This window comes from Pocillopora verrucosa, chromosome 13, assembly GCF_036669915.1.
Source record: "Pocillopora verrucosa isolate sample1 chromosome 13, ASM3666991v2, whole genome shotgun sequence".
In the NCBI taxonomy this organism is placed as follows: Eukaryota; Metazoa; Cnidaria; class Anthozoa; order Scleractinia; family Pocilloporidae; genus Pocillopora; species Pocillopora verrucosa.
In genome coordinates this window covers 1,390,558-1,416,114 of record NC_089324.1, presented here as the reverse complement: position 1 = coordinate 1,416,114, position 25,557 = coordinate 1,390,558, and the positions used below count along the sequence as shown (strand labels likewise).

The 25,557-nt window shown below is 37.1% G+C and overlaps 1 protein-coding gene across 7 annotated transcripts; it reads left to right on the top strand.

The window, feature by feature from the left end:
* The first annotated feature begins 3,790 nt into the window (after positions 1–3,790).
* On the top strand, positions 3,791–25,557 carry LOC131789485 (D(1A) dopamine receptor). 7 transcript variants are annotated; one of them, XM_059106605.2, is made up of 3 exons: positions 9,329–9,363; positions 9,652–9,751; positions 23,471–25,557. In XM_059106605.2, the coding sequence occupies exon 3, from the start codon at positions 23,506–23,508 to the stop codon at positions 24,613–24,615; it is 1,110 nt and encodes a 369-aa protein (XP_058962588.2). In that variant the 5' UTR covers positions 9,329–9,363; positions 9,652–9,751; positions 23,471–23,505; the 3' UTR covers positions 24,616–25,557. The 7 variants fall into 7 exon arrangements, with proteins under 7 accessions (XP_058962592.2, XP_058962588.2, XP_058962594.2 ...); XM_059106609.2 differs by lacking the exons at positions 9,329–9,363; positions 9,652–9,751 and adding an exon at positions 3,791–3,900; XM_059106611.2 differs by lacking the exons at positions 9,329–9,363; positions 9,652–9,751 and adding an exon at positions 13,224–13,324.

Below are 25,557 nucleotides of genomic sequence, written 5' to 3'. Positions count from 1 at the left end.
ATGATTGGCAGTGCTAATGAAAACCATCTCTTCAGTAGTGACTGGTGTGGTGAAAACTCCAGTTGTTCAATGAGTTATTTATTTTATGGCAACTTACGACTTTCTTAATTGATTTTCCAGCCACAACGGCGCGTCGGATACTTAAAGAAAACACCGGAGACTGCAATTAATTCTTAGAGCTTTTCAGAAGGTGTTAGTTGCGCCTTAAACATTTGCGTATTTATAAATCTCAAGAAAGAAAATGATTATGATTGCATGATGCAACTTTTGGGTAAAAAAAGAGAGAAATAAAAGATATTCTCTAAGACTTCCACGCCGTTTTCGCGCTTTCCACACAGGCGTTCGAGAACGGACTGAGTTACATATCCACCTATTTCAATTAATTTGATCGACAATTGAAAGGCTCCGATGGATTTTCAATGAGTAGTGATCGTATTTCTTGCTTCAATTATACTCAGTCTGGATAAAGAGGCACTATCTGTGGTATTTTCAGCATATGTTTTTAATTTGGATTCGGATCTGCATCGCTGAATCTCTAAGAAAAAATTGCCTGTAATATTTGCTCATTGCTGACCTTGTACTGTACCAAATCGATTGCGGCTAATTCAATTATTCCGAGCTTACGGAAATGATTCACCCCTCATCCGGTTCACTGCTTGAAAATTGAATTTTCAAAACAACCAGAATATTCGGACTCGAAGCCGGTGTTGCAGCTCTCTAAGGTAAGCTGACTGCTTTCGCAACTTTATTCAACGTCAAATCTTCGTAATGACTAGGCTTTCACAGTTATACATGAAATACAAAGATTACTCCAGATCTAAGACAGTCCCGTTTTCAAGATTTTCGCATAAGCCAGTCGAAGCTCAAACTTATGTAATATCAATTCCCCTCTTCACCTTTAAAACCCAACACAATCAGAAAATAAAATGACAGGTTTCATAGTCCTAGTCAACTCAAAGGGATGCGTTGTTACTCGCGCAACAAGAGAACTGTTTTATTTCGTTATTTCTTCAATTTTTCAGTTAAGGTTAAAAATTAAATTGGTTCATAATCGCTGCGTCATAATTTTGTTACTGCACGCGATTAATAGCTATTTTTTGAGACACCAACACCAATTTGTGTACTTTTACAACATAACGCGAACGCTAGAATGCACTAAATTCGTTTCACAGTCTCTCTCTATTGCGTGATTCAAGACGAAAGGGAACACAAAAGCATTTGCATGTCCTTTCACATGTCATAATTTGAAATTACCTATCATTTATCTAGAAGTATTAAATCTTGTATCTTTTGTAACTGCCTATTTCCACTTATTAGAAGTGTTTTGGGGTTGCGCCAAACATAAACGGGCGAATTTCTGAAGAATAGCAAAATATATTTTCATTCTTCTGAACTCCATTAAATCTGTGGAAATTTAAAATGAGCTCTGAATGAATGTTCCTTTATTTAACCTTCGAGAACGTTTGTAACAGTCTTCCAAATAGTCTATTGTGTACATTTTTGAGAGAAAATTGAATTAATAAAACATTCTATTCCAGCGCTTGCAAACATTAATTATCATCAATCTCCCGCCTTGATTTCCGAATGACTTTTAGTTTATCTGCTGCGCTCAGACCATTTCCTTCAACAATCGGTCGGATCGAAGTAGCTAAGATTGTGAAGACTGAAAACCCAAACGTATCACCATATGTTTACCAAAAATGAGTTCTTTTTCAAAATTTGATTGGACAACGATAACACCATTATGTGTTTTATATTTGCAGTTAAGTCTTTTAGTTTTTCATAGGCCATATGCTTTTAAATATTTAAACATGTTACTTGAAAGCAACAAGAACTGAACAAAGGAAAGGCGAAAACAAAACATTTCCCTCCCCCTAGAAAAAAAAACAAACAAACACACACAACAAATTGCCTATCTGGGTTAAAATGAAGTAGCATTAAAAAAACTGTGATCTTTCTTACCAACAAATTACAGATGAGCTTATCCAAGCCAGTTTGAAGACATCACTACTCTTTTTAGAGTGTCTGAATAAAAACGAAATAAGGATGTTATTAGCCAAAATTCAAGTCCGCTTCTAATACAATATTTTCAATGTCTAAAATTCACAATGTTTTCTTTGGTATTATTTACTGATTCCGCATCACGGCAATTAAGATCAAGTAAAAATCAGTAAATTAAAAAAATGACCTCCCTTGTAGCGACCCTCACATTGTGTTCGTATATATTAAGAGTCGCTTTTTGTTCCATGAGAAATTGCATTATATTAAGACCTTTCTAGAATTTTTCTTTCCTTGAGAGAGTGAGCTCTCTGCTGAGAAACATCGAGCAATTTTCATGAAAATTCCACTTCCCCCTTACAGCTAGATGTTTCAGCAAACTCTTCACCAATGGAGGTAAAACTCGATCTCTGTCGCCGGTTTATATGAGATACCACGGCCTATCAAAGGCTTCTGAAAGTTGGGGTAAGACATATAACGAAATTTCCCACACTCTAGATAACAACTGAATTATTTTTTAGGTTGGAGGTCTTTGATTCTATTTTTCAATGCCTCATCTCTCGAATTTTGACTAGTGACCTTATCCCAAATCTCGCGCTAGAGTCAGTTTTGCATTTTACTTGCAGTTTTATTACGAGTTGGTTTACAAACATAGATTTCACCGCTGAAGTTTACTTTTCCTACATATAAGAAACAGATATAAAAAGTTTTTCAGCAGCTGATGTTTTAATTCTCCTTTCGTTACAAAACGCGACAAAGAATTTTAAGATGATAGTTTCATGAATTCAAGAAAATTTCCAACAATAGAAGATGTCGCTTTTTGGAACAAATGTGCTTATTTTGTCCTGCAATTTTGATGCGTGTTTCGACTAAACAACACTTCGTGGGAATTTGTAGAATTATAAAAAACAAAAGCGTCGATAAAGCCGGTCAAAAGCGATTCATTGGGAACGCTGCGAAGCAAAATAGCCTTTTAGCTATTCATGATTTGTATCATTTTTCGCAGAAGTGTCCTTAATCTATATATCCTTTGAGACTAATCTTTCTTTTTCTTTCATCTCAGGAAGTCATTCAGTATTTTTGGGTTCGGTAAATCAGACATTCAAAAACATTTACAAATAAGCAGAATGCTGTGGAGACATTCGTGAACTACTTTGAAGCCTGCTATGTTCAATATTCGTTAAAATTTGACAAATAGCTCTCATTTTCGTTATCTGTGTATACTTATGCTCTCAAACTTTCTCCTTTGGTGATCTGTATCAACATGTGTAGTTACAGAAGCTGTTAAAACATTATGAAACAGTCAATTACACACAATCTTTGCACTCGGTTACACGAAATGTTAAGGATTCATCTTTTCTGCGAGGCTCCATGCTAAAAAAGAATTGATGTAATTTTATGCCTTTATGGAAAGAACGACAAGGAGAATTCTGATCCAAAATAAAGCCATTGTAGAGGTCCATCACATAGAACATCAGCAAGACAACTAGCCAATGACATCAAAGAAAAATGTGTGGCATCAGCGCTTGGCCCGGAAAAACTCACGTGACAATGTCGCATGCGGTGTTCGCATTTGCACCTGATTGGTCGGGATAATAAAACGAAGTTTTGGAACCAATCAGCGCGGTTGTAAACCAAAACAGTTCAGAATTACCGCCGTGGTACTTTCGATACTCAATTTTTTAAAATATCTTCAGATATTAGACACCACAGAATCTAAGATGAGTCACGATTGAAAGCCAAACATATCCCAAATCATATTAAGACAAAGTACCTTAGTTAACAGACTTAGTTTGTGGAAATCTATCTGTCATTTATATTAACCTCTGTCTTTCAAGGCTAAGTGAGTGACTTACAAAGCGGAACTCTCCCTAGAAGTTTTGCACAAAAGGAAAATATCAGGTAAGAATCATATCATCCAAATTTGCTTCTTTTCTTTCTGCTATGGAGATCTTTAAGATGTCAGTAGTAAGCTTTAAATGTTTATTTCACTTGAGCATGAATAGATACATTTCCTAGATTTGATGTCAAGACCTGCAGAGACTAAAACATGAAAATATTCCTCTTGATGCGTAAAGTACGCCTAACGTAACTTTCTGTTGTTCTCGTTTAGTTCAGTAGTCAATCGAAACATTTGCTGGGAATTTTGCGAGTTACTGTCAAATCCTTACTTCTTAAAATGATGTGTATTCATCTCATTTTCTTTTTAATTTAAAACTATCTGATATTTTCTCACAAAATTTTGAACATTAAAAGAGTAAACTTGAAATTTCCAAGGAACAACAGTTGAATACATTGGTGAGGGTTGAGTGAGGAAAAGAAAGCAGGCCCCAACAGTACTGTGCCAAGTATCACAAACAAAACGTTACCATTTTATGATTTCTAGAATTCGAAATCCCAGGAGCTAAGCATAGGAAAATCAAATAGATATCTATTTTATTTTACGACGAATGTTGCGCTTGTTCGATAACTCTGGAGTCAAAGCGAGTTCCGACAATTCTTGTACCTACAGTGTGAATCTGTGAAACGAAAAGATTAATTTTAGCTCAAAAGAATATAGAATCGGCATTTGGGAGAGATGACACTTGCCCTTCACATGCATCTGGGATAATTCACGGAGCTGCATGGCTCCCTCGAGTACCCGAAGCGTGCGTGCGTAAATTCGTGCCTCTTGATTCAGTCGCATAATTTTAAAATACATTTTTGGTTAGCGATGTGAATATCTAACATTCCACTGATCGCCGTTCGAATTAGTTAAAAGTCTGCTGTCAAACAAATTGAGATTAGTGATGGAATGATATAAGTTAATATTTAGTTAGCGTGGCCTTAGGCACGGCACGTATTTTTGCCTACTTGTGGACAGTTAATTGGGTAACCAACGTGTCTCATGGCACGCCGTAAAAGAATGGTGGCCATTGAACTAAAGAAAGTTTGTTTTGAAACAGGAGACGACTTCTTGTCGCCAGTGTAAAAGGTAGTTCTTTATGTTGCACACTTTGCTGCGACTAAGTGTAAAACCTTGAATAAACGCGAGTTCGTTAAATTGAATTTGTCAAGATGATTTATCGAGGTTGTCAATCTTTATCAAATCTGCAGTCTATGAGAAACTAATATTTTTGTAACTTGCCCATCGACCAAGGTCTAACATTATATTACGAAGCTTATACTTTGCTCAATTTTGTTTGTTGCATTAAACATAACCTCCAGAACAGGCGTAATTTTTTTTGCGAGTTTGTCTCTTAGCTTTCCTGGATCTCTACTGAACTTGATGAAACAGAACTTTGATGTCCTCGTGTAATCGTACACAACAGATGTTTAAATGTGACAGATTGAACTAGTCTTGAATTCATTACTTATGGACAGACAATATGTCTCCAACGTAGGATGCTAATCTTTTAGCCAAATGCTTACTTTATGCATTTAACCTGCTTTCAGTTCAAATTGTTCACAACGCCTTCCTTTTAAGAGAATATTATCAGTAATTCAAGATACTAGCAAAAGGCATATTACCTTACCGACGCATTTCTACGCATTTCTACGCACTGCCAAATTCAAGGACCCGACTACATTATTGGATGGTTTCTAGTCTTAGCAGTTGGGATAGGGAAGAAGTATGTCAGGGTTTCCTAGGGTGTTGACTGTAAGTGAACAATGAGCTCTTACGATAACCCGATCGATCTTAATTGCGCATCCAATGCGCATCATGATAGCATTTCAACATAAAATTGCTCCGAAATTCCAGTATTTGCGGTGTTGTCAAAGTGTACATACACCACGTTTACCCACCAAGAAATAATTCTGATTAAAAATTTGAGATGTGATGTAACAAAGCTTCCCCGGTATAGCGCAGCAACCGCGCACGAAAGAACTATTAAAATTCGCTTCACATCAGATTACGTGACCCAAGTGCGGGCTGTAGCTCGCATGCGTGAGCAAAGCAGTTATTCTACTTTACGATAGCGAAACGAAAAGGATATAGCCAAAACCAAATTTTTAGACGTAAAAGCGCAAAACTTTCAGTCCGCAAAAAACAAGTATTTCGGCATAGAATCAGTCGAGCCAACTTTTAAGTTGTCAAGTTTTAACAAGTCTTCGCAGAGGATGAGATAAATACCACTGTGATCAGTCAGTCGGTATTTCTTGTCAACTTCCGCCCAAATAATAAATTAAACTCCTTTAATTGTTGGAAGGTTAAGTTCACTGATGGCTAGTAAACAATCAGTTGCTGCCGAAACTTTTTCAAGTTTTGGTAAAGGATCGGGATCAGTCGCAGTATTTATAGCCTAAGGGGGGCGGGTGGGGGGGGGGGGATTTTGTGGGGTCACATGGTTTTTAGGGGGAGTGGAGGGGGATCAGATGTCACTAACAGAGCATAAGGGGGGGTTGCTAAAATTGACCGCCAATGAAGGGGGGCGGGGACGGGAATCATCGCAATATTACAGAACCTCATGAAGGGATAACTTAAATTTTATCGTGCCACAAGCAAAATCTTCTGACCCCCCCCATTCCCTTCTTACCCGAGCCTTAACCCCCCTCCTTCTAACTCTTTAAAGTTAACAGCCGGGAAATGTGCAGTAGTTAATAGGGAGAATTAGGACTCAGATCTTGGGAGGTATAGTGTCATGCGCGGAGAGATGCCTCATTGATGACCAAGAAAGAATTTCTCCTTACAATATCAATACATTGTCAAGCAGACAAGTCATGAGAATAAAGAAAAATATCAATTAGGGGTATTATTAGTTGATCCGATACCAAATTCTCAAAACTCACATCATTATAATTGTATGGGAGAATTACTAATAAGGTCTTGGTAGAGAAAGGCGTATGCCTGGTCCGAACACGAAACGCGCAGTGTTTTCTACAATCCTTTTGTGTCGCTATCTAATGCGACTTGTAAATGATTGTCATGTAAACTGCACGACAGCAGAAGTACATACAGACTGAAAAATAACAGCTTACTTTCAGCTTTGCGAAAGCTGAAACTGTTTTGTTTAAGCAACAAGGATTCACAGTACGTGTCCGATTTTTTCCTGCTAAAAACACAGGCAGCGTAGGCGCCATACTGAGCAACAAGATTTATTTTTAATTTTTCCCTCGGCGCTCAATCAGGGAACCAGAAAATTATTTCAATTGCACAAAGCGCTACTCAACACCTGACTTAGAATCTATTGAGTCTAGAACATCTAAATTTAGATTCTTTCAACAAAGTTAATGATAAAGAATTTCAAATCCTCAAATAGCTTTAAATGCAGCTGAAAAATACGTCTTATTTAAATACAAATGCAAATGTTGTGCAGTCAACTGAAAGTCAGACAGTAGAACTTCATTTCTCTCCGTTTTCCGAACAAGCTCGTGAAAGCTGACTCCCAAATTCCTCTATTTTTAGACACAGAGAGCCCTTCACAAAATAAAAATTTGACGAATTCGTCAAAGCTATGTGTTGCATATTTTTTCTACATCCTTTGCATTGTTTGCAATCTTTTCTTGTATTTAATCATAAGGCAATCCGAAAATTATCCTATAGTTCTTTAGAATCTTGCGTTTTCCGCCGACAGCTCAAAATAAAATCATTTATTTTTAATTTCAAAAAGAGCAATATTTGGTTTCGAGTACATCTATGTTTTAGCACAACGAATAGAAAATTAGTCTAAAAACAGATCAAAAGACAACGTGCTCCACTTCACCAAGCATGTGTTCATTTCCAACCTGTTGCCCAGCGACGAGAATGATTTAGTCTCAATAAAATAATCGCAACTTTGGCAAAGCTTTATGCATCTTGCTGTCAGTATTATTCTATCCTCATCTATATCCATTATTCTATGGAAAAACTAAGATCGCGAAATGTTACTTCTTCCCTTATCGAGACAAATACTCAAAGGAATGTATACAAGGGTCACATAAATTATGCCTGCATAATTTTGGACATATTGCTATAATCAGAGCATCGAGCGGATATCCCGGTATAACGACTAAACTTCTTACAAATTATATTGATGTTGCAATTCATCACGCAAAAAATTCTTCAGTCTGGTTGCAGTAACAGTGAGCCGGTTTTTTTTTTACTATTAGCTAAGAGAATTTGAATTTTCCTAATAAGAATTTCTTTCATTATTTTAAATTCAACTTTATAACATAGCGCGCGTGCAATGAACAAAATCTTTATTTACGCACGCCTGCGTGTAAATAAGATGACGTGAACATTTTTTTTTTTTTTTTACCTGGCTTAAGAGTTTCCGTCCTATTAGGCTGCAGTGCAGTTTTCCTTCTCTTTGAAATCTTAGGTCCTGATCCAACAAGCAACAAAAATAAAGCCGAAAAAAACTCGTAAGTTGCACGTTTCGCAAATTTGTCGGAAGACCAGCTGCAGCAAATTTTGGCCGAAAGACATTCACTGGGAACAAAAAAAGTCACCAATTGGTCATTAATAACATGTAGAGGTAAAATTTCCGCTTTTATTGTTTTTTTTAAATTTGTTCAACCTGGGGAATAAAGTACACAGTTGTTAATTGGGAATTTACCAAAACCAAAACAATCACAACTGCACTCTATCACAATAAAAGGCTTTTTCGCGCAGATCCTTGTTGTCGCTCTGTTATAAAAGAATTTGCTCATGCTTTTAGCTGTGCGTATATCGAGTTATGAATGCACGCGGGGAAGTTTGGAGAGCACTCAAAAAGCTAGAGTTGCTCTCGGCTGCGCCTCGAGCTACTCTTACGCATTTTTCGTGCTCTCCGAACTTCCCACGTGCACCATAACTCGATATACGCACACTAAACATGAATAAATTCTTAACTACGAAAAAATGTTAACATTAACACTGAAGAAAACTTTTGAACTTTCGGCATCTAACGCAAGGTTTTTTTTCTCAGGAAATTTGAAGAGAGGTATTGGCTAGCTCATCTAATGGCCAAAATGCCTTTAATAATAACTATTTGACCGTTACATTTCCGGTGTTCACATCTACGGCTTTCAGACCCGTTCAATATTTTTAATCGAACTTTTTGATGGCTTTCTGTTTGTCTCCGTGCCGGATAAGTCTGATATTGGAGCGTTCGGTACATTTTTCGCAATCACTGAATTATCATGCATGAAAAGAGAGAAAAGAAAAATGTTATCGCCTCATTTTCTGAAAACCACATCTGATTTTATCGATGCAGGCTTCTGAAACGTAATATTTCGCTTTTGATGCTCAAAACAGATGAGGCCTATCAGTCGCGTTTCTTAAACAAGTGACAAAATGATATTTTAGCATTGGCCAAGGTGATAAGCTATTAACAGGGTCACATTTGCATACAATTTACTGCAAATTATGCGACAATCACAGTCATTATGGATGGAGTTAAGCCATGCTGTAATAACTCATTGGTAATGTTAGTATTTGGTATTCAGATCCATTGTGAAACGTGCTTGCTGCACCAGCAAACCTCGTTGTGAATTCGAACGTCACAAATGCGCCGTGACCTTTCGCCTGAGGGAAACAGGATGTCAAAAATCCTCGCATGACTAACCGTCGGTTTAATGAGATTATACGAGATGACTTAGCAGCAACCAGCTATCACATTGTTGTCAGAAGTGCATGAAATTTTCTTTTTTCCTGTTCTGCGATAACTTCAGTGTAGTGTTAATGCCTTTCTGTGCTTGGTGTTTCTCTAGCCAAGCTTCAACATCTTGGCGATATTGCGTTAGTGACTTCTGCTCTGTGACAAGAACACGAGTTTTACCGCAAGAATTGATTTGAAGTACTTCCAAAGAGGTATGTTTGTTTCTTTGTGTAATAACTCGTTTTTTGACTTTCGTTCAAGAGCTTGCTAGTATCAAGTTTGTCTATAAAGAGTTTTTGTTATGTACTCTAGACTTCCGTCAGTTACAACAACATTATCCTATTGCTGTGCCTGTTCCGCTGCCTAACAAAATACTTATTTCAAATCGCATTAATTTAGATGTTGGAAGAACTATTTCGGCAACAAATATCACATAAATGGAAAATAAAAAGCTTTAAGATGGAATCAAACAAAAATAAGGCAGAAATTTGTGAGCTACAGTGTAACAGTTGAAGGTGTATATGAACCAGTCTTCTATTAATAATAATAATGCATCATTAGAAAGGTGTTTTGTTCTCTGCATGGTTCATTTGAAACTTAGACTGCAACCATCGTTTGAGTCCGGTGGAGAATGTATTTTGACGTTATGATTAAAGGCGTTGTACATTGTTTTGATTGAACGCTTGAAGATAGAGGCAGCTTGGAAAAGCGCAGCATCGAGAACCTGTAGACAGGGCCCATGTATGCAGAACGCACACTTTTTTTCTGTCTGGGTAATTGTTGTTGATAGATCATGGGTCCGTGTAAATATAATTACAGGACTAAAATTAAGCTGTGTAAACGAACCAGAGTTTGTGTATTGTCTTGACATACAGCGCTGGAATTCAAAAATACGAGCATTCGGGCAAGCCACCAAATTTTAGGTTATTTTAAGAGCCAAGCTCTAATTTATCTATTCACCCGTCGACTCATTAAAAGGCAAATTATTTTACGTGCTGTGTTTGACTCTGTGATACAATAACAATTAAAAGCTTTCAAAACAACGCACTCGAGGTCGGCCTTCTAGAAGTTCAATAGCGCCGTTACTTAAAATAGCCCCCCTAAAGCAAAGACTCCTCCATCTGTTCTAGGCATTTCGACCGCAAAACCACTTACCAATTCATTTGCATGTGTTAAATTAGGGGGCGGACATTCGAAGTCAGTTTAGATGGCGGTGTGGTGTTCTTATGTCGAATACAGGTTGACGTTAAGGAATGTTTAGTTTGCGTTTTTGCGCTGCGAGGAACCAATTTGGGGTTTGTTCTCAAAATTTAACCAACTTAAATAAGCTTATGATTTCTTTCATATTAATTTCCAGTAACTTCTTGATTAAGATGCGATAAAATAATATCATTTCTTCAATTGTGTTTATCTAATCAATATTTATGTTAAAATATGCCCCTTCTACTTGTCATGAGAGATGCCATCAATCTGAAATCTCAAACCTTTCCTATTTAGTCCGGGCTATCGTTATCACATGTAAACAATACAACTATGCATCAATTGTTAAAGGCTGCTAGCAGAAGCCTGTTTAATGAAAATCTGATCCGATTAGCTCGTCACCAAGTATATCTTTATAAAGTGTGTTTCTGTCATCTCCCAAACTCTCTACACAGAACCTCACGCGATTCAGAAACGTCCCCATGTGAAATAAATGTAGCACTGTCTCGATTACGAAGAACACACGATACCCTCTGCAATCTTCCAGTTGTGCTTCACCGATTAGCGAGCTATTTTAGTAAACTAACCCAGATGTTATTTTTGTTCTGAAATAGATTTTTGAACGACAGCGAATTCTCGTGATTTTCACACTTTTCGAACAATCAAATGCAGTTATAACTGTTTTTCCTAAAAATACTCCATAATTTTCCTTAGTCTTCGAAGCTGGAAAAAAATTTCAAGCAAAAATCAGCCTTTGCGTCAGAAGTTCAGTTTTGATCTTAGAGATAAAAACTGAAACTCGGTATTTTGAATATTCATAGTTAGATAACTTTAATTAGGGCGTACAAAGTTCGTGTCAGGAATCGGTGCAAATCTTTTATCATGCGCTTGCATGACATACCGTTTGTACATGTCTTTAAAACTGGAAAAAGTAAATAAAAATCACGCGATTTTACTTATGAATTAAGTAAAACAAAGGCGAGTTACTTATGGGTTTTGAAATCTGTGGTAACAGACTTACTGTCAAGAAAGAGACACATTTTTGCAAAACGCTTGAGGGCATGACTCTGCCTCTAGGTTTAAACAGAGCTGTTTCTGTTTTACTTTCATAAAACCAAATTAATTAACATACAGGTTACGAGTGAATTAAAATAGTACAGATCTTCGCTCTCCATTGATATTTTTGCCAGACTCCTATCGTACTTGTAAGATGTGGTTGGTCTATGGACTATAAAACTCAGCGAAGTATTAAAATCTTCAACGTTTCAGCCTTAAATTTTTTCCTTATTTATTCATCATTATAACAACACATTTGATTTTTTTCCTTTGTCAAACAGTGTACCTGAAAATTGTACTTGCTGAAATCAAGTACACTGATCACTGATTCAACGTTACACTCCCAAATGTTACAAGTGGTTCCTGGCAACAAAACAGTACTTTAAAATCTTAGCATCTCGAAGCCATCTTCGAGCGTTATCGATCAAGATGAGAATTTAACAATACGTTCTTTGTTTGGCTAGATGTGAATATGTGAAAAGTGATGGTTTATTTCAATTAAATAACTTTCGACAAACGGTAACCAGGGCAGACCCAATTAATTGAATGTTATAAATTGGTTTTCTAGACAATTATTCCATACAAGAGAGTTAAAAAGAACCGCTTCTGTGAGGGCCATATCAACAAGATATTGACACAGTGGTTGGGTAACAATTTTTTAGACACAATAGCTTAGAGAAGAGCCCTTAGAGCACCCTGGTAGTTTTGTGACTATGATTGATTGCCTGTATGTTGATGACAATGATTCCAGACTTCTGAACTTGCCGTTAGTTAACCTAACTCTTTATTTATCAACCACATAGCTAAAAATAAAAAATAATCTTTATATCCTATTTTACTATTATTTTTTTTGTCTTTATCATTCCCTGCTGTGCTCGAAAACGTGTAAAAATATCTTTATTAGGAAATTGAAGTACCCTTTGTATAGACAATCGATGCCTAAAAAATTGGCAAGGCCCAGATATCATTTGTAAACCTCAGTGGAACAATCAGATGACCTTGGACTTGCTATCAGACAAGTTATTTTCAGAAATCAAAGGTTATAATTGTCGGTGGTTTATGTATGGACAGAACGATAAGTTTTTTTAAATTTTGTTCTGTATTCAATAGTCTGCCATTATCCTCTCTAACAGTTAAGGTATAATCGTCACCAAACGATACCGGTACGAAATGAACGATCCTCATAAATGTTGTACGTTGGACTGTGGGAAACTTTAGGACTAGTTGTTCACGACATCAAAAGTTTTCGTTTGATGTTAGACTTTGAGCTTTCCGCCAAATTTTGGTCTAGCCAAGCGACCTTCGTCTGACAGATAAAAAACACGACCACCCTTCTTTGTCAATTGTTTAGCGAGTACGACAAATCGATCGCCCAGCGTGAAGCATTATATTAACATTACAAGAGTGAAAACTCAGTCAGAACACATGCCCAACTGAGGCACTATATTGTGGGCGGAGGTTGAGAATTTCTATTTTCCTAACCTGCACTACTTAGAAAATTTACACGGGAGCTATTTCAGTTTTCAGCCGTAAGTAAGCTTAATTTAGTAATACTTTACTGCGTTTAATTTACCTTAAAATAACGTATTATCTTTCTGAAACTTATATGCAACAAAAGTGATTCATGCTCTAGATATTTGACATGATATTGATTGATTTGCGTCGTGAAAGCTGTTGCTAAAATCGCAACACCAAATGCAGTATTTTAAACTCTGCTTGTCGAAGAAGTTTTCCTCGTTTAGAGGAGGTTTTCGAAGTATGGTGGAAGCCCATCTCTGATGATAGTGAGCAACATAGCCTATAACATTCGGTGACTTTAGGGTGAAATAATTATGGCATGAAGTTTTAACAATGACACATGAATCCCTTGTGGCGTCGCCTAGTTCTTGCTTGAAGCCGTATCTAAGTTTTTGATAATCTATATGTCATTCTTACAGCGAAAATCGCCGCGCAGTTAAAATTTTTAACCCCGTTTTCCGATTGCCGGAATTTCTTTCTTGTCTGATGACATACTATGGAAAGTTATCCTGTATCGTTAGATCTTTAGATCTGCTGTCAATCGCGCCAAGCAGGAAGTGTTACCATTTTTCAACTTTGACGAGCTTAAATACTTCCTTCTCTCGAAAATCGTAATTTTAAATACGTTTGTTTTTCGAAAAAAGTGGAATAGCTATTCAGGTAAAAGTCGCTTTAGAATCGGCTCTTTATAGTCCATATCTCTCTTCAACAACTTCGGCAGACTTCATTTTTTCTTCCTTTAATAAACATATCTTAGACAAATACTATCTCTTTATTTAGAGGGCTCTCTCCGCCGTTAAGAACATTAATCCTGTCTGACCCATTTTGGATAAAAATTAAGAAAAGGTACACCGTAAATAGTTGTATTAATTTATTTTGTAAAACATCACGAAGTACGCATGTTGTTAGATTCGATAAAATGTTCTCAATGGAACGGGGAAAACACCCTTTAAAACGGTACACTTTTGTTTTGTGTTTTTGTTGTTTTTTTTGCATGTTTGTTTTTCTCGAAAAGCATTTCGTGTAATCACAACGGCAAACGGAACAATGAGAATACCACAGGGGATCATTAGAAGCCAACTTGAAACGACAACTGAACTGCCAGAAGCGCGGGAGAACGTCAGACACGAAGCCGAGATTGGCTTAAAAATTTGCATCTAATTGTTAGAGAGAATGGGGTGTGTTTTCGAGACCAGTCTTCCTGCAGCAATGTCGAAAATGCTAATTTTCTGAATCGCTAAGGCTAGGGGCACATTCACCTAGCCAGCCAGTTGTGACATTGTACTTCCATAACGGACAGCTGTTATATGACTGTGCAATATTGTAAAGGTTGGTAATTGCGCTCTTTTCTAGCACACATGGCTTTCATCGAAGCTCGTTGAGTTGTAGATTCTTTTTCAATGAGGTTCTTTCCTCAGTCGCTGTGTGCGACAGTAAAAACAAATGTTATTTTCCAACTTTTGAAAACGACCCTAATCTGCTACCATGTTGCTTTGGAATCGAGGAGAATTTCCGGATTCGCAATCTTGTCCCGGCTTTGTTCCTGCTGATATTGGAACGAGCACAAGTGCCGTTTCCCTTTCTCATTTAATGTTGCAAATGACTTTGTCAGACGGAAATTGCATCCTCTTACATCCTCTCAAATCTGATCGGCCAAAGGGCAAAGAGCAAAGCCGACCGGAAAGGGTCGATCGTCCAATTCATTTTCTCAACGGTCTTTTAAAATAGTATCTTTTTTATTCTTCAGTAGTTTCTCTGTCAAAATTTCGGGGCGTTAATTTTTGAGGATTAGCTAATTAAATTCGAGTCTTTTTCTTATTTCAGGTAAAAATACAATACAGCGTTTTTGCCCCCATCGTCATTGTTACCAAAAATAAGTTGTTTCTGTTTTATGTAAAACGGTGTCTCTACATTCATATCGTTATCGGTTGACAGATTTCCTTACTAAATATTCCTGAAAGTGCAGGTGATCTTAATCAGGCATAACTTTGCAATGACAGCACCTCAAACATTCAGCCTCTTTGCTGACGCACGGAACACGTATTTATCCTCTTGAACAGCTAACGTACGGAATGCAAGTTGTTTTTTTACTACTGAAGTTACCTTACCTTACGTAGAAAATCTAATACACTGTCTGTTGATGGACTTGTTCTTGAGGGCGATCCAAATTAATGGTAAGCTTTTTGGCAGCTATTTGCGTGATTAGCTGATGTTAAACGAGTGACTTCTCGCCTTGACGCACGCTTCAGGTACTTATGTTTGTTGTTTTACCTGTGTAAAAATAACATCCAGTACTTCGATAAAAGTTGTTTTCAGATTGTGACATGATATAGGGTACGGATGAGGTTTTCTGGCTTCATAACAAATCCGGGGGAGTGTTGTTCTAGAATTCATAATAGGGCTGTGTTGCCCGCTTCTCCAAATCCTACCTTGCATCAGTGCCAAACTGATTCGTTAAACTCTCACTGAAACTGAAATTTAAGTGAAAATTAATTATCCTGAATTATAAGCGTGACAACACTGGCAGCCCAAGCTCGCAAAACGAGATTCCGTAAATATGCAAATATGTGTGCTTTGCGCAATAAGCAAAAGATGAGAATTTGTATGAAAGATCGCACTTCCAACTTGAACTAAAAATCTGTACTAATACTAGTACTCTTGAATAAAAACAAACTTGCCTCGCTTAAGCATTGTTCATTTGCATCGTGTGAATTTTTTGGGCTGATTTAGGGCTGTTTAGCTCGATTACAGTTCATCTGCTTTGCCCTTTATATAATACTTTCGTGGTCATTTAAAAAGTGTTGACGGGCCTGTGCGACCCTTGCCATTCGCGAATGATTTTAACTTTTCTACCTTGCTCTGATATCCTGCTCCGTTCAGGATCAAAAAGAGCTCAAATTTTTAGGTTGAGGTTGTAAACATTTATTACCATTCCAATCCTTATAATTCAACCACCATTACGAAGGCTCATTTTGCGAGCTTGGGCTACCTGTGGCCCAGTTAACGTGGTAAACTTCAATCTCTGCTCTGAAGTTGTCAGTTACGGAAATCGAATACACATCATGAACTCCTAATTTTGATTAAAGCAAACATTTCTTCGTTAATCTGTGTACGTCGTGCTTGTAGTTTCAAATTTAGAGCGAACACTAAACAGTTTCGTAATTTACCACAAATGAAGAGTAAATATCTGAAATACCTGGCAAATTATAAGAGTTTAAACGCACACACCCAAAATCTGTCGGGGAAAAATGAAATTGCTGTCAGTCTCTTAAATACGGAAGCACGAATTATATAGGAAAAAACTGCAAGAACTCGTTTACATTTTGCCATTTTAGATTTTACAGATATAAACTTGATGGTAACGTAGCAAAAGAACTCAAACGCGAAACTTAATCTGTTCTAAATTGTTGCAAAAAACATCAGTATAGAGTAGAAACATATCCAAAGGCCACATTTGAGTTTTTAATTTACAATGACTAGAACTGATTGGCTAATTTCACCAGTTTTTTTAAGTTATTAGTGTATGCAATCGAAAGATTTCGATAGGAATTTTATTTACACAAGCACAAACAAATCTTTAAATCTGAGAAACTGAATTACGAGTGTTTTTTTAAGAAAATATCCTGTAGGGAATCACTTTATTCTGGGATTTATGGGGGCGCTCTCAGATGCTCAGATTTTTGCATGTATTTTTTTTATCAAAATCATTTGTGTCTCCTCAATAAGTACCGAATTTCACTTACTTTCCTTACAAGCATGCGTATCTAGACTGACATGTCACATGAGGGCTTAATTTGACAACTTTATTCGTATACATATATAGCTGGTGTCAATCATGTTTATTCAAACTCAACAAACTTTGACGGACATTTTTCTAATGGAAATGTTTCTGAGCCGATTCAGAACAAAACGTGTGAGAAATTCAAACCATAATATGGTAGGTGTTTTGTTTTATTCTTGCGGTGTATATGCCTGTGTAAATTATCCACAACCAGTCAATAAATCCCATATCAACCTCAATGCGATAAAACTTACAGATATGTGACAAATCGACATTGTGATATTTTTTGATTTACGTACATTGTGATTTGGGGTCTGTTTTCAAAAAATTGCAGTGATGGATATCATACACTTGGAAATATTTGACACGTTTTTGAGGTAGATATTTCTACATGTTTACTGATCGAACGATAACCCCATATGACAGGAGAAAATTACTATATTTTCCTATGGGCATATCCATCCATTGCCAAAAAGGCTAAAAAAAGGGAAAACTAAGAACTCGAAAACACGCCCTTTCAAATGCTTTGCGATTTTCCAAATTCCTCGAGGAATCTGCTTTTCTAGTCCATTCTATCTCCGATTTAATGCTCCGCAAAAATCCTACCACATTAAAAAAAAAACACTAAAACTCGACGAAAAAAAATTATTTTTAAGCCGATAAAAAACTTAAGCCGATCAAAACACGGGAGTTAAGGTCGTGTCAGGCTTTTAAATGAGATAATGGGCACAGATCTTGCTAATCAGATCATGTGTTCTAGCTCGAAGTTTGAATAAAGCATTTATTGTAAAAAATAAGCAAATTTAACTTAACTTAGAAAACAACTTCTCCACAGTATCGTCCCCCAAGTCACTCTAAATCCTTAGGGAGAAGAGCCCTGGACACGGGTCAATGTCTCAGGGTTAGTAATGGGGACGAACACGCAAACCTGTCACATGTCCCCTCGCGGAATGTCCACGTGACTTGCCTCTGGCTTCTCATGTCTCTGTCATGCGTTTCAAAAAGAACGCGCCCTTAGAGCGTTGCACGTGAAGGGAACTGAGAACTTTTAGGTTGATAAAATACAGAAGTCGATCGCCATGTTTACAGCTGTGCTTAGAGTGATATGAAAACCGAAAAAAATATATGATACCTTCTCAATGTGATAATGTTATCAATATAAAGGATTCTTTTTCGGTCTTGAAGTAGCTAAAACCTGTGACTAGTAGCCAATCAGAACTTTCGGTTGCCTCCAAAAGTAGCAGTCGTAACTTGTCTCTAAGCTGATAAATTGACATTTTGAAATTTTCTACCCTAGAGAAGAATCATGAAGAGAATTCGCGCTGTATTAGGAATGTTGCTCGAGCGAAATCCTCGGACTTATTAATAATATCAAATGTAATCAAGGGCTTCCATTTCCTGAGGCAAAAACGTGTTGAATCAGCTCAGGTAAGAAACATCTGCCACTTTTTTTCTTTACTTTTTTTTCCTTATTTTTTTGCAATGCATTAAGTTTTTTTCGAAGCCGGAATAGTGTGCATATTTAGACTTCAGGTTCGGGTTCTATTACGAAGTGACACATCCCGTAGAGATGACTTAAAGTTAAAAACTGTCAGGCAATAGCTTGAACTTCCTGTGAACTTGAACTTAAAACAAAAAATAATTCCTCTTTTTCATTCTCACCGTGAAAGTTTCCATAGTAAACATAGAACGCCTAACGGTTAATTTCTCTCTGTTGCGGTTTAAAGGAAAACCATTCACGGTTAACTTTCTTTTCATCTAACGTTTAAAACTTGTCAGTTTTTATGCGTAACGGCTAATTTTTTAGCGATAACCGTTAAACTCATCCAGATCCTCTTTTATGTGGTACTGGTTATCATGCTGTATAAGGTGTTTCTAACTTAAAAGTTTCCGGATTATACCTTTAAAATGAAAGTAACCGAGCTTTAATTTAGCGTTGATCTGTTTGTTACGACATACATGGTAGTTCTACCATTTAATGGTAGACCCAGTTAAATGAAGTATACTAAGCTGTCTTTGCATTTGGTGCTGTTTATTGCGACGTAAAAGGTGGTTCTTCCATCAATTCTGTGGATGAAACTCATAAGTGCGAACGAGGTGCAATAATTTGATCACTCCTGACAAACTTTTCATGTTTGTTGTGTTTTGTTCAGTCGTTTGCCGGAGATTACACGATTAAAAATTTTACAATGACTAATGGCACTGCCGGAAACAGAGTATCAAAGGTGTAAGAGAAACTTTGGTGGATCTTTTATGAAACCTGAACGCTGCTGTGGTTTCGCAAAAACAAATACACTACAGACGCAGTTGCATTGTTCTATAATACAGACATTTGCGTGAGCAGAATCTTTTTTGGGGGGCTTTTTTGTTTTCAGCATCTCAGAATTACCACAACACGGGCAAAAAAACTGGAGCTTTAGAAATTTCGAAATTGTCGGTGTTTGAACGGAGTAGATAAACAGGAAAACGAACAGCTGTAATTATACTTGATTCTTGTAAAAATACTGTGGACGATTTTATTAAAATGGCCAAATCTTCCTGTATAAACGTGGAAATTAGAGAAGCCCAAGTTCTGTTTTTTATTTTAAAAAATGGATTTTGTCAGCACAACAGATTACATTCTACTTATGAATGGAAATGTCAACTCAACTTCGCCAGAAATTCGCAAGATAAAGCCGATTACAAATTATTCAGCAAAAACTGGATAACGTAGCTTTTGATCACGTTCTTGATAAATTCTTATCTACGTGGTTCAAAGTTTTTTTTTTATTTTTACTAGCGGTTAAAAGTCATCGTAGAGAAGTTTTGGAAATTTATTTTTTTCGTCGTTTGTTCTTTTTTTTTTTTTTTACCAGAGTTAAGCTTTAGACAGATGAAATGCAAAATCGTGGTTGGAGTTGCTCCGAAGACTAGGATTAGCTTCTCTGATCGTCACATATTCATATCTTTTGCCACCAGGAAGATAACAGCCGAAAATAAGCAATCTCATGAAATAATTTGATATTTGCATGCCCTAATCGCGTGTCGTTGTTTGTGTTACAGGACGCCCACAAAGGTAGATACTCGGAAAGAAAGTCAGACTGATTTGTATTGAGCGTGTCTGAAATCAACGAACCATTAATAAATGTTTTGCAAAGATCTCTCTATTCCTTTACCCTTGAGCTGAACCTGCCTTTTTGCATTTTGTACATTGAATGAAACCTCAGCGGCAATGAATATATTCTGTGGTTTTTACAATTAAACGCACTGATAACATGCTTTTTAGCTTTCTTTGTTTTCGCCCATCATTACCTCCGAGTGAGTCAAAGGCGATGTTTTGCGGCCAATTGAGTGTTGTCATCAAGGCATGTTATTTCCTTTCGTTATTGCTTCCAGCTGTTATTGTTGGTCGAATCGCTTCAAAATAGAAAGTGCTCAGACGCCTACCATACATCACATCGGATTAAATTGTCAAATGCTATGCGTTTATTCCACCTTCGAGGCAACACTTTTCATTCCACAAGAAACTGCGTGTTTGAAAAACTTTGGTGAAGAACTTGTCGACAAAAAGGGTAAGGTCAGATTGACATTTTCTATCCATTGTGAAAGCCCGTGAACTTCGAACTCTATGATGTCATTTTAAATCACTCGGTTACCGTGGGCTTTCCAGCATTAGGAAAAAATTCTAGCGTGTGACTATTCAAAGGAAAACTTCTAAAAAGTTGAATTTTATTTGTGACAAAATCTACCTAAACTTCTTCTTTGCTATTCGCTCTGACGAAGGGCTAATGCTCGAAACGTCAACTATGAAACTCTTTACTGTAGCCAATTTAAGTTATCAACCTCAGTTGATAATACCAAATTACCCTGTTATACTCTCCCACCGACACAGCATCACAGTTTCTTTAGAAACTTACCCCCTTTATTCTGAACAGTTGGTCATTTTATTTTGACTGTTATTATGTACAGGTTGATTCTGATTTCACAGTTTGTGAAAAAAACTCATGGCTTAATGTGTAATTCTTAACTACAGCGATCAAGCAGCGCGTTCATGTCGCTCTTTTAGTAAGCTTAGCTGTACGTCGTGATTATCCATGTCATTTTAGCGAGCAATTTTTTTCCTCTTTTTTTTTTCATGTTCGTGTAAATTAGCTCTTAAGTGCCCTATTGATATAAAAGCTTTTGGAAGGCGTAATCTCAAAGCTACCTTACATTTGTTCAATTATTTTGTTCATCAATTCTCGTGGCCAGAGGTGTTAATTTCATTGTTACCTTGTACGAAAGCCCATAGAAAACTGAGGATAATTTTGAATAATTTCAGCTCGTGGCGTGTAACGAAAATATATTTTAAAATAAACCTGATTTCCTCCCCCCCATTCTTAAGGATCTGTAATATTCTACTTATCCATCCCTTCTCCTCCTCCCCCCCCCCCCCCGTCAATTTTTCATAGTTCCCTCATAGTTTCCCCTATATACTCTGCTAGTTACATGTTTGTACCACGTGACACGGTTTTTGCTGACGTCATTAGCTGAATATAACTTGGTGGTTATTCGGAACAATTGTGACCAATGATAACTTAACGGAAATTCGTGTGAAAATTTACATGATCTGCGTCAAGCGCGGGAAGGCGCACATGGCTAAGTCGTGGTTGGTTATTTTCTAAGTTCCAAGATCGAACAGCAAAAAAAAAAGCGCGAACGTTAGTATGGCACTTTTCGATGGAGTGCCGTATAAAAAAAAAACCAAAATAATCACAACTGCAAAGGAAAATACCGTTAAGAGTCAACGAAAACTTGAAGTAAAAACAACCAAACTGCTTAAAGCGCGGGAAAACGCGGGCGACCAAGTCTTGATTGGTTTTAGTTTTACCTCTGATTGGTTACATTAAGAGAGCAGCGCTTGTTTTCTTAACCATTCACAGAGCGAACTAAAAAAAAAACAAAGCACCTAGATTACTAGCGACATTCAACTGCTCTCAGCGTTTCTGCGGCAACGGGACGTAACCTCTAAAAATGTTTCTTACTTACTAGTTGTGTGGTTTTTTAAGTGGGACAAAACGCGGTTTAGTTTTTTATTCTGTCTCAAGCTTTCTCAGCTTTCGTTGTGATTTGATTATATTAGTTATGATAAAAATTGTTTTTAGCAGGCTAAGACTTTGTCATCTCAAAAATAAGTATGAATGAATTCACCTGTTGTGTTTTTAGTCATTTTGGCAGCGAAGTTTCACTTCGAAATAAAAACTGGCTAGGAATAATGTCCGTTAATGAAAGCAAACTGTGATAACATGTACATCAGCCAGATTGTTAGATATAGAAAGCTAAAATATATTAAGATAAATACATTATTAATCACGGTCAACTGCTTCTTATAATCGACATCATGCAATCCATTTGCATTGGAAATATATTTCCGTTGGAAATCCATCTGCTTTAGCGAATGTTGACAGCGATGGAAAGAGCATTTCTGGAATAATTCGAAAAAGCGAGAAATACTCTATCGAAATAACTGATTTTTCTGGGAGTTGTTATCCTCAAAGATACCAAACAGAATGACGAAAATAGAGATTTTAAAAATGTTAATATTTTTATTTGCATCTGTCAACCTCTCAAGGTGTTTCCGGGGCTTTTATGCATAATGTAATACATATATCTATGATTCTAAAGCACTTTCCTCAAACGTAATATTACAAAAATGACCAACTGAGTGCTAGGAAATGAGAAAAAGTTCAAATTTGAGACCTTTGATATTCTCATAAGGCCAAAATTTTGTTGCAAAAACTTAAATTTTATGTCAATCAATAACTGGCAGAGAGACAAATTACTGTATTCGACCTGTCGCGCCTTTGACAGTGCGGTAACACTTTTTAAATGCCGTGAATAACTGGCCCAAATTAGATTTGCTTAAAAAAAGACTTTTTGGATGCTGGGAACGCCGCTAACAGCGCGCTAATGCGTTTTATTTCTTGCCGAGAATTTCTGTGGAAATCTTACTAAACTGATTACTTAGAATAGTTCTTTTTAAGAGATCTGCTGATCCTTTCCGTCAATAATCAAGTGAACATGATTTCAAGTAGCTGACAATTTACGAATGACGACATCTTAAGACGAAAATTCCAAGGGTTCCCTCACGGTTTTTTCTTGAAGGAAAAAAAAATTCCTTTCATCGCGTCATGTTCGACCGCTGCGGCAGGAACAACACCAATGCTATCGGTAAACAAAATAGGCAACAACTCGCAAATATCGCAATATATGTTAATCTGATAATCAGATTTGTATTAATCTCTTTTACAGGGAAAGCTAACCGCAGCTAGTCATGTTTTGATAGAGAATTAAAGAGCAATTTTTAGATCAGAAAGATCATAATTTAACACTAGTCTTTTTGAACGCTTTTTTTCAGGTGAGGGAAGCTGACAAACCTACGAGGAAGGAGACATGGCAAACTACACAAATTCTTCGAATGCAACTGACCCCTTGCAGACTGCGACTCCAGAAGAATACGGGAATCGATATTTTATGATATTCCTGGTTACAGCCGAGATTATCATAGCAATTGTATCGTTGGTCAGCAACTTCCTCGTCGTGTACGCTTTTGTTGCCTACAAAAAACTTCGGACGAGCGTTACGAACTATTTTGTCATATCGCTGGCAATATCAGACATCTTAACCTCAGGGCTGGTCACTGCGTTCAAAGCGGACATGAACTCTAAACGTTACCTTTGGACACATGGTTTGTTCATGTGCCATCTCTATACAACAATGTTTTTACTAGCCTTACCAAGCTCTGTAATCAACTTGTGCGCCGTCACAGTGGATAGATACCTAGTCTTGAGGATGCCCCTACGTTACACGACCCTTATGCCGCCAAGAAGAGCCGTTGGCATCATCTGTTTTCTGTGGATTTACGCTATAGTGTGGTCTTGCCTGCCTATTTTGGGCTGGAATGTTACGAACGGAGCATCTGTGTTGCAAAACGGGTATTGTTACCATTCGTCCACAAACTTATACAATAATTTAATGAATGTTATAAACTTCTTATTTCCCATGGTTTTCATGGCTATCTTCTGGGTGTTAATCTATTCAATAGTTCGCAAGCATCGCAAGAGAGTTCTGAAAATAGAGAGAAGCCTTTCGCGTAACACTAACGACTCCTCGAATTCGAGCAACAACACAAACGGAGAAGTCCATGCAATGACTCAGCTTACGGCGCGAAATGAAAAGACGGAGGAAAAACGTTTGCGGCGTAACGTTCGCGGATCTCGCTTCATTGGCTTTATCGTTGTACTGTTCTATTTCTGCTGGCTTCCGTACGTCAGCTTAAGTGTTATAGGCAACATCTGTGTATCATGCATGGCGCGCGTTCCTCCTGTTCTCTACGAAGTATTCCTAGCTCTTGGTTTCCTCAACTCAGCCCTTAATCCATTTCTGTACCCGTTCCATGACAAACACTTTAAAGCGGCGTTCAAAGACATGTGGAAAAAACTGAGAAGCAAGGCCATTTCTACGTTACTACAATCACATGGCAAAGGTGCAGTTTTTATCTAGAGCATTGAGGGAATTTTCTATGGATCAACACCAAACGGTTGTTACGAACTCTGAAAAAAATGGGCTCGGCTGGGCGAGCATAGGCGACACGTGGTAAGACGCAAATTATAGAAACTGTTACGGAATGGTTGAACGTATGATTAAATAAATTATGTACTTGTGTCTAGCTGAGTAATCAGTTAGAAAAAAAAGAACTTGATTGTCGGCGCTGCGAGGGGAATGGGTCCTATTCTCTATTTCTGTACCCCCGCAAGTTGTCTTGTGCGCATTCAAAATTACACAAGCCTGTTATTCATCTATCGGTGATCATTGCACTAAAAATACCCAACACTTTTAAGTGAATTTATCATATATGCGTAAACTTATGGTCTGTTCAACGTTCATTGAGAAATTGTGCATCAGGTTTTTAGAGGGCTTTTACAATCACAGTACTGTGGAATTGATTGCAAAAAGAAATTGTCCGTTTCGTGGGGTTTTATGGTATTATTAAACACTGATGAAATGCTATTTGGCACATGTTAATCCGTCTGTCGGAAATTATTCATATTTGTGCCCATTCTAGAATAAGTTTTCCCGATATCTGATACGTGGTGATTAGAGATTTCCTTTGAAATTTCATTCGAGATCCTGATATGTCCAATACGGATTATTTTGCAGTAGCATTACACAGGAGGTAAATCCAATTTAGTGAAACTTTGATCCCTGAAACATAAGATCGCGTTTTTCAATTGAGTAAGAAAACCATCGTCTACGTATTAATTAGTCTGATTCATCAAAGCTCTCCCTGATTGGTATCAATAAAATATGACAATGAGATAATTCACCATGATCATGTATATTGTTATATGTGTGTGAAAAATCCGCCCATGGCGGTTAAATAGAGTGACAAGAGTGTATATTATACATGTATATTGATGTATTTAAATAAATATCTTATCAGAG

What these genes read in the sequence shown, in the direction of transcription:
- LOC131789485 (XM_059106609.2), top strand. Translation starts at nt 23,506, where the DNA reads ATGGCAAACTACACAAATTCTTCGAATGCAACTGACCCCTTGCAGACT.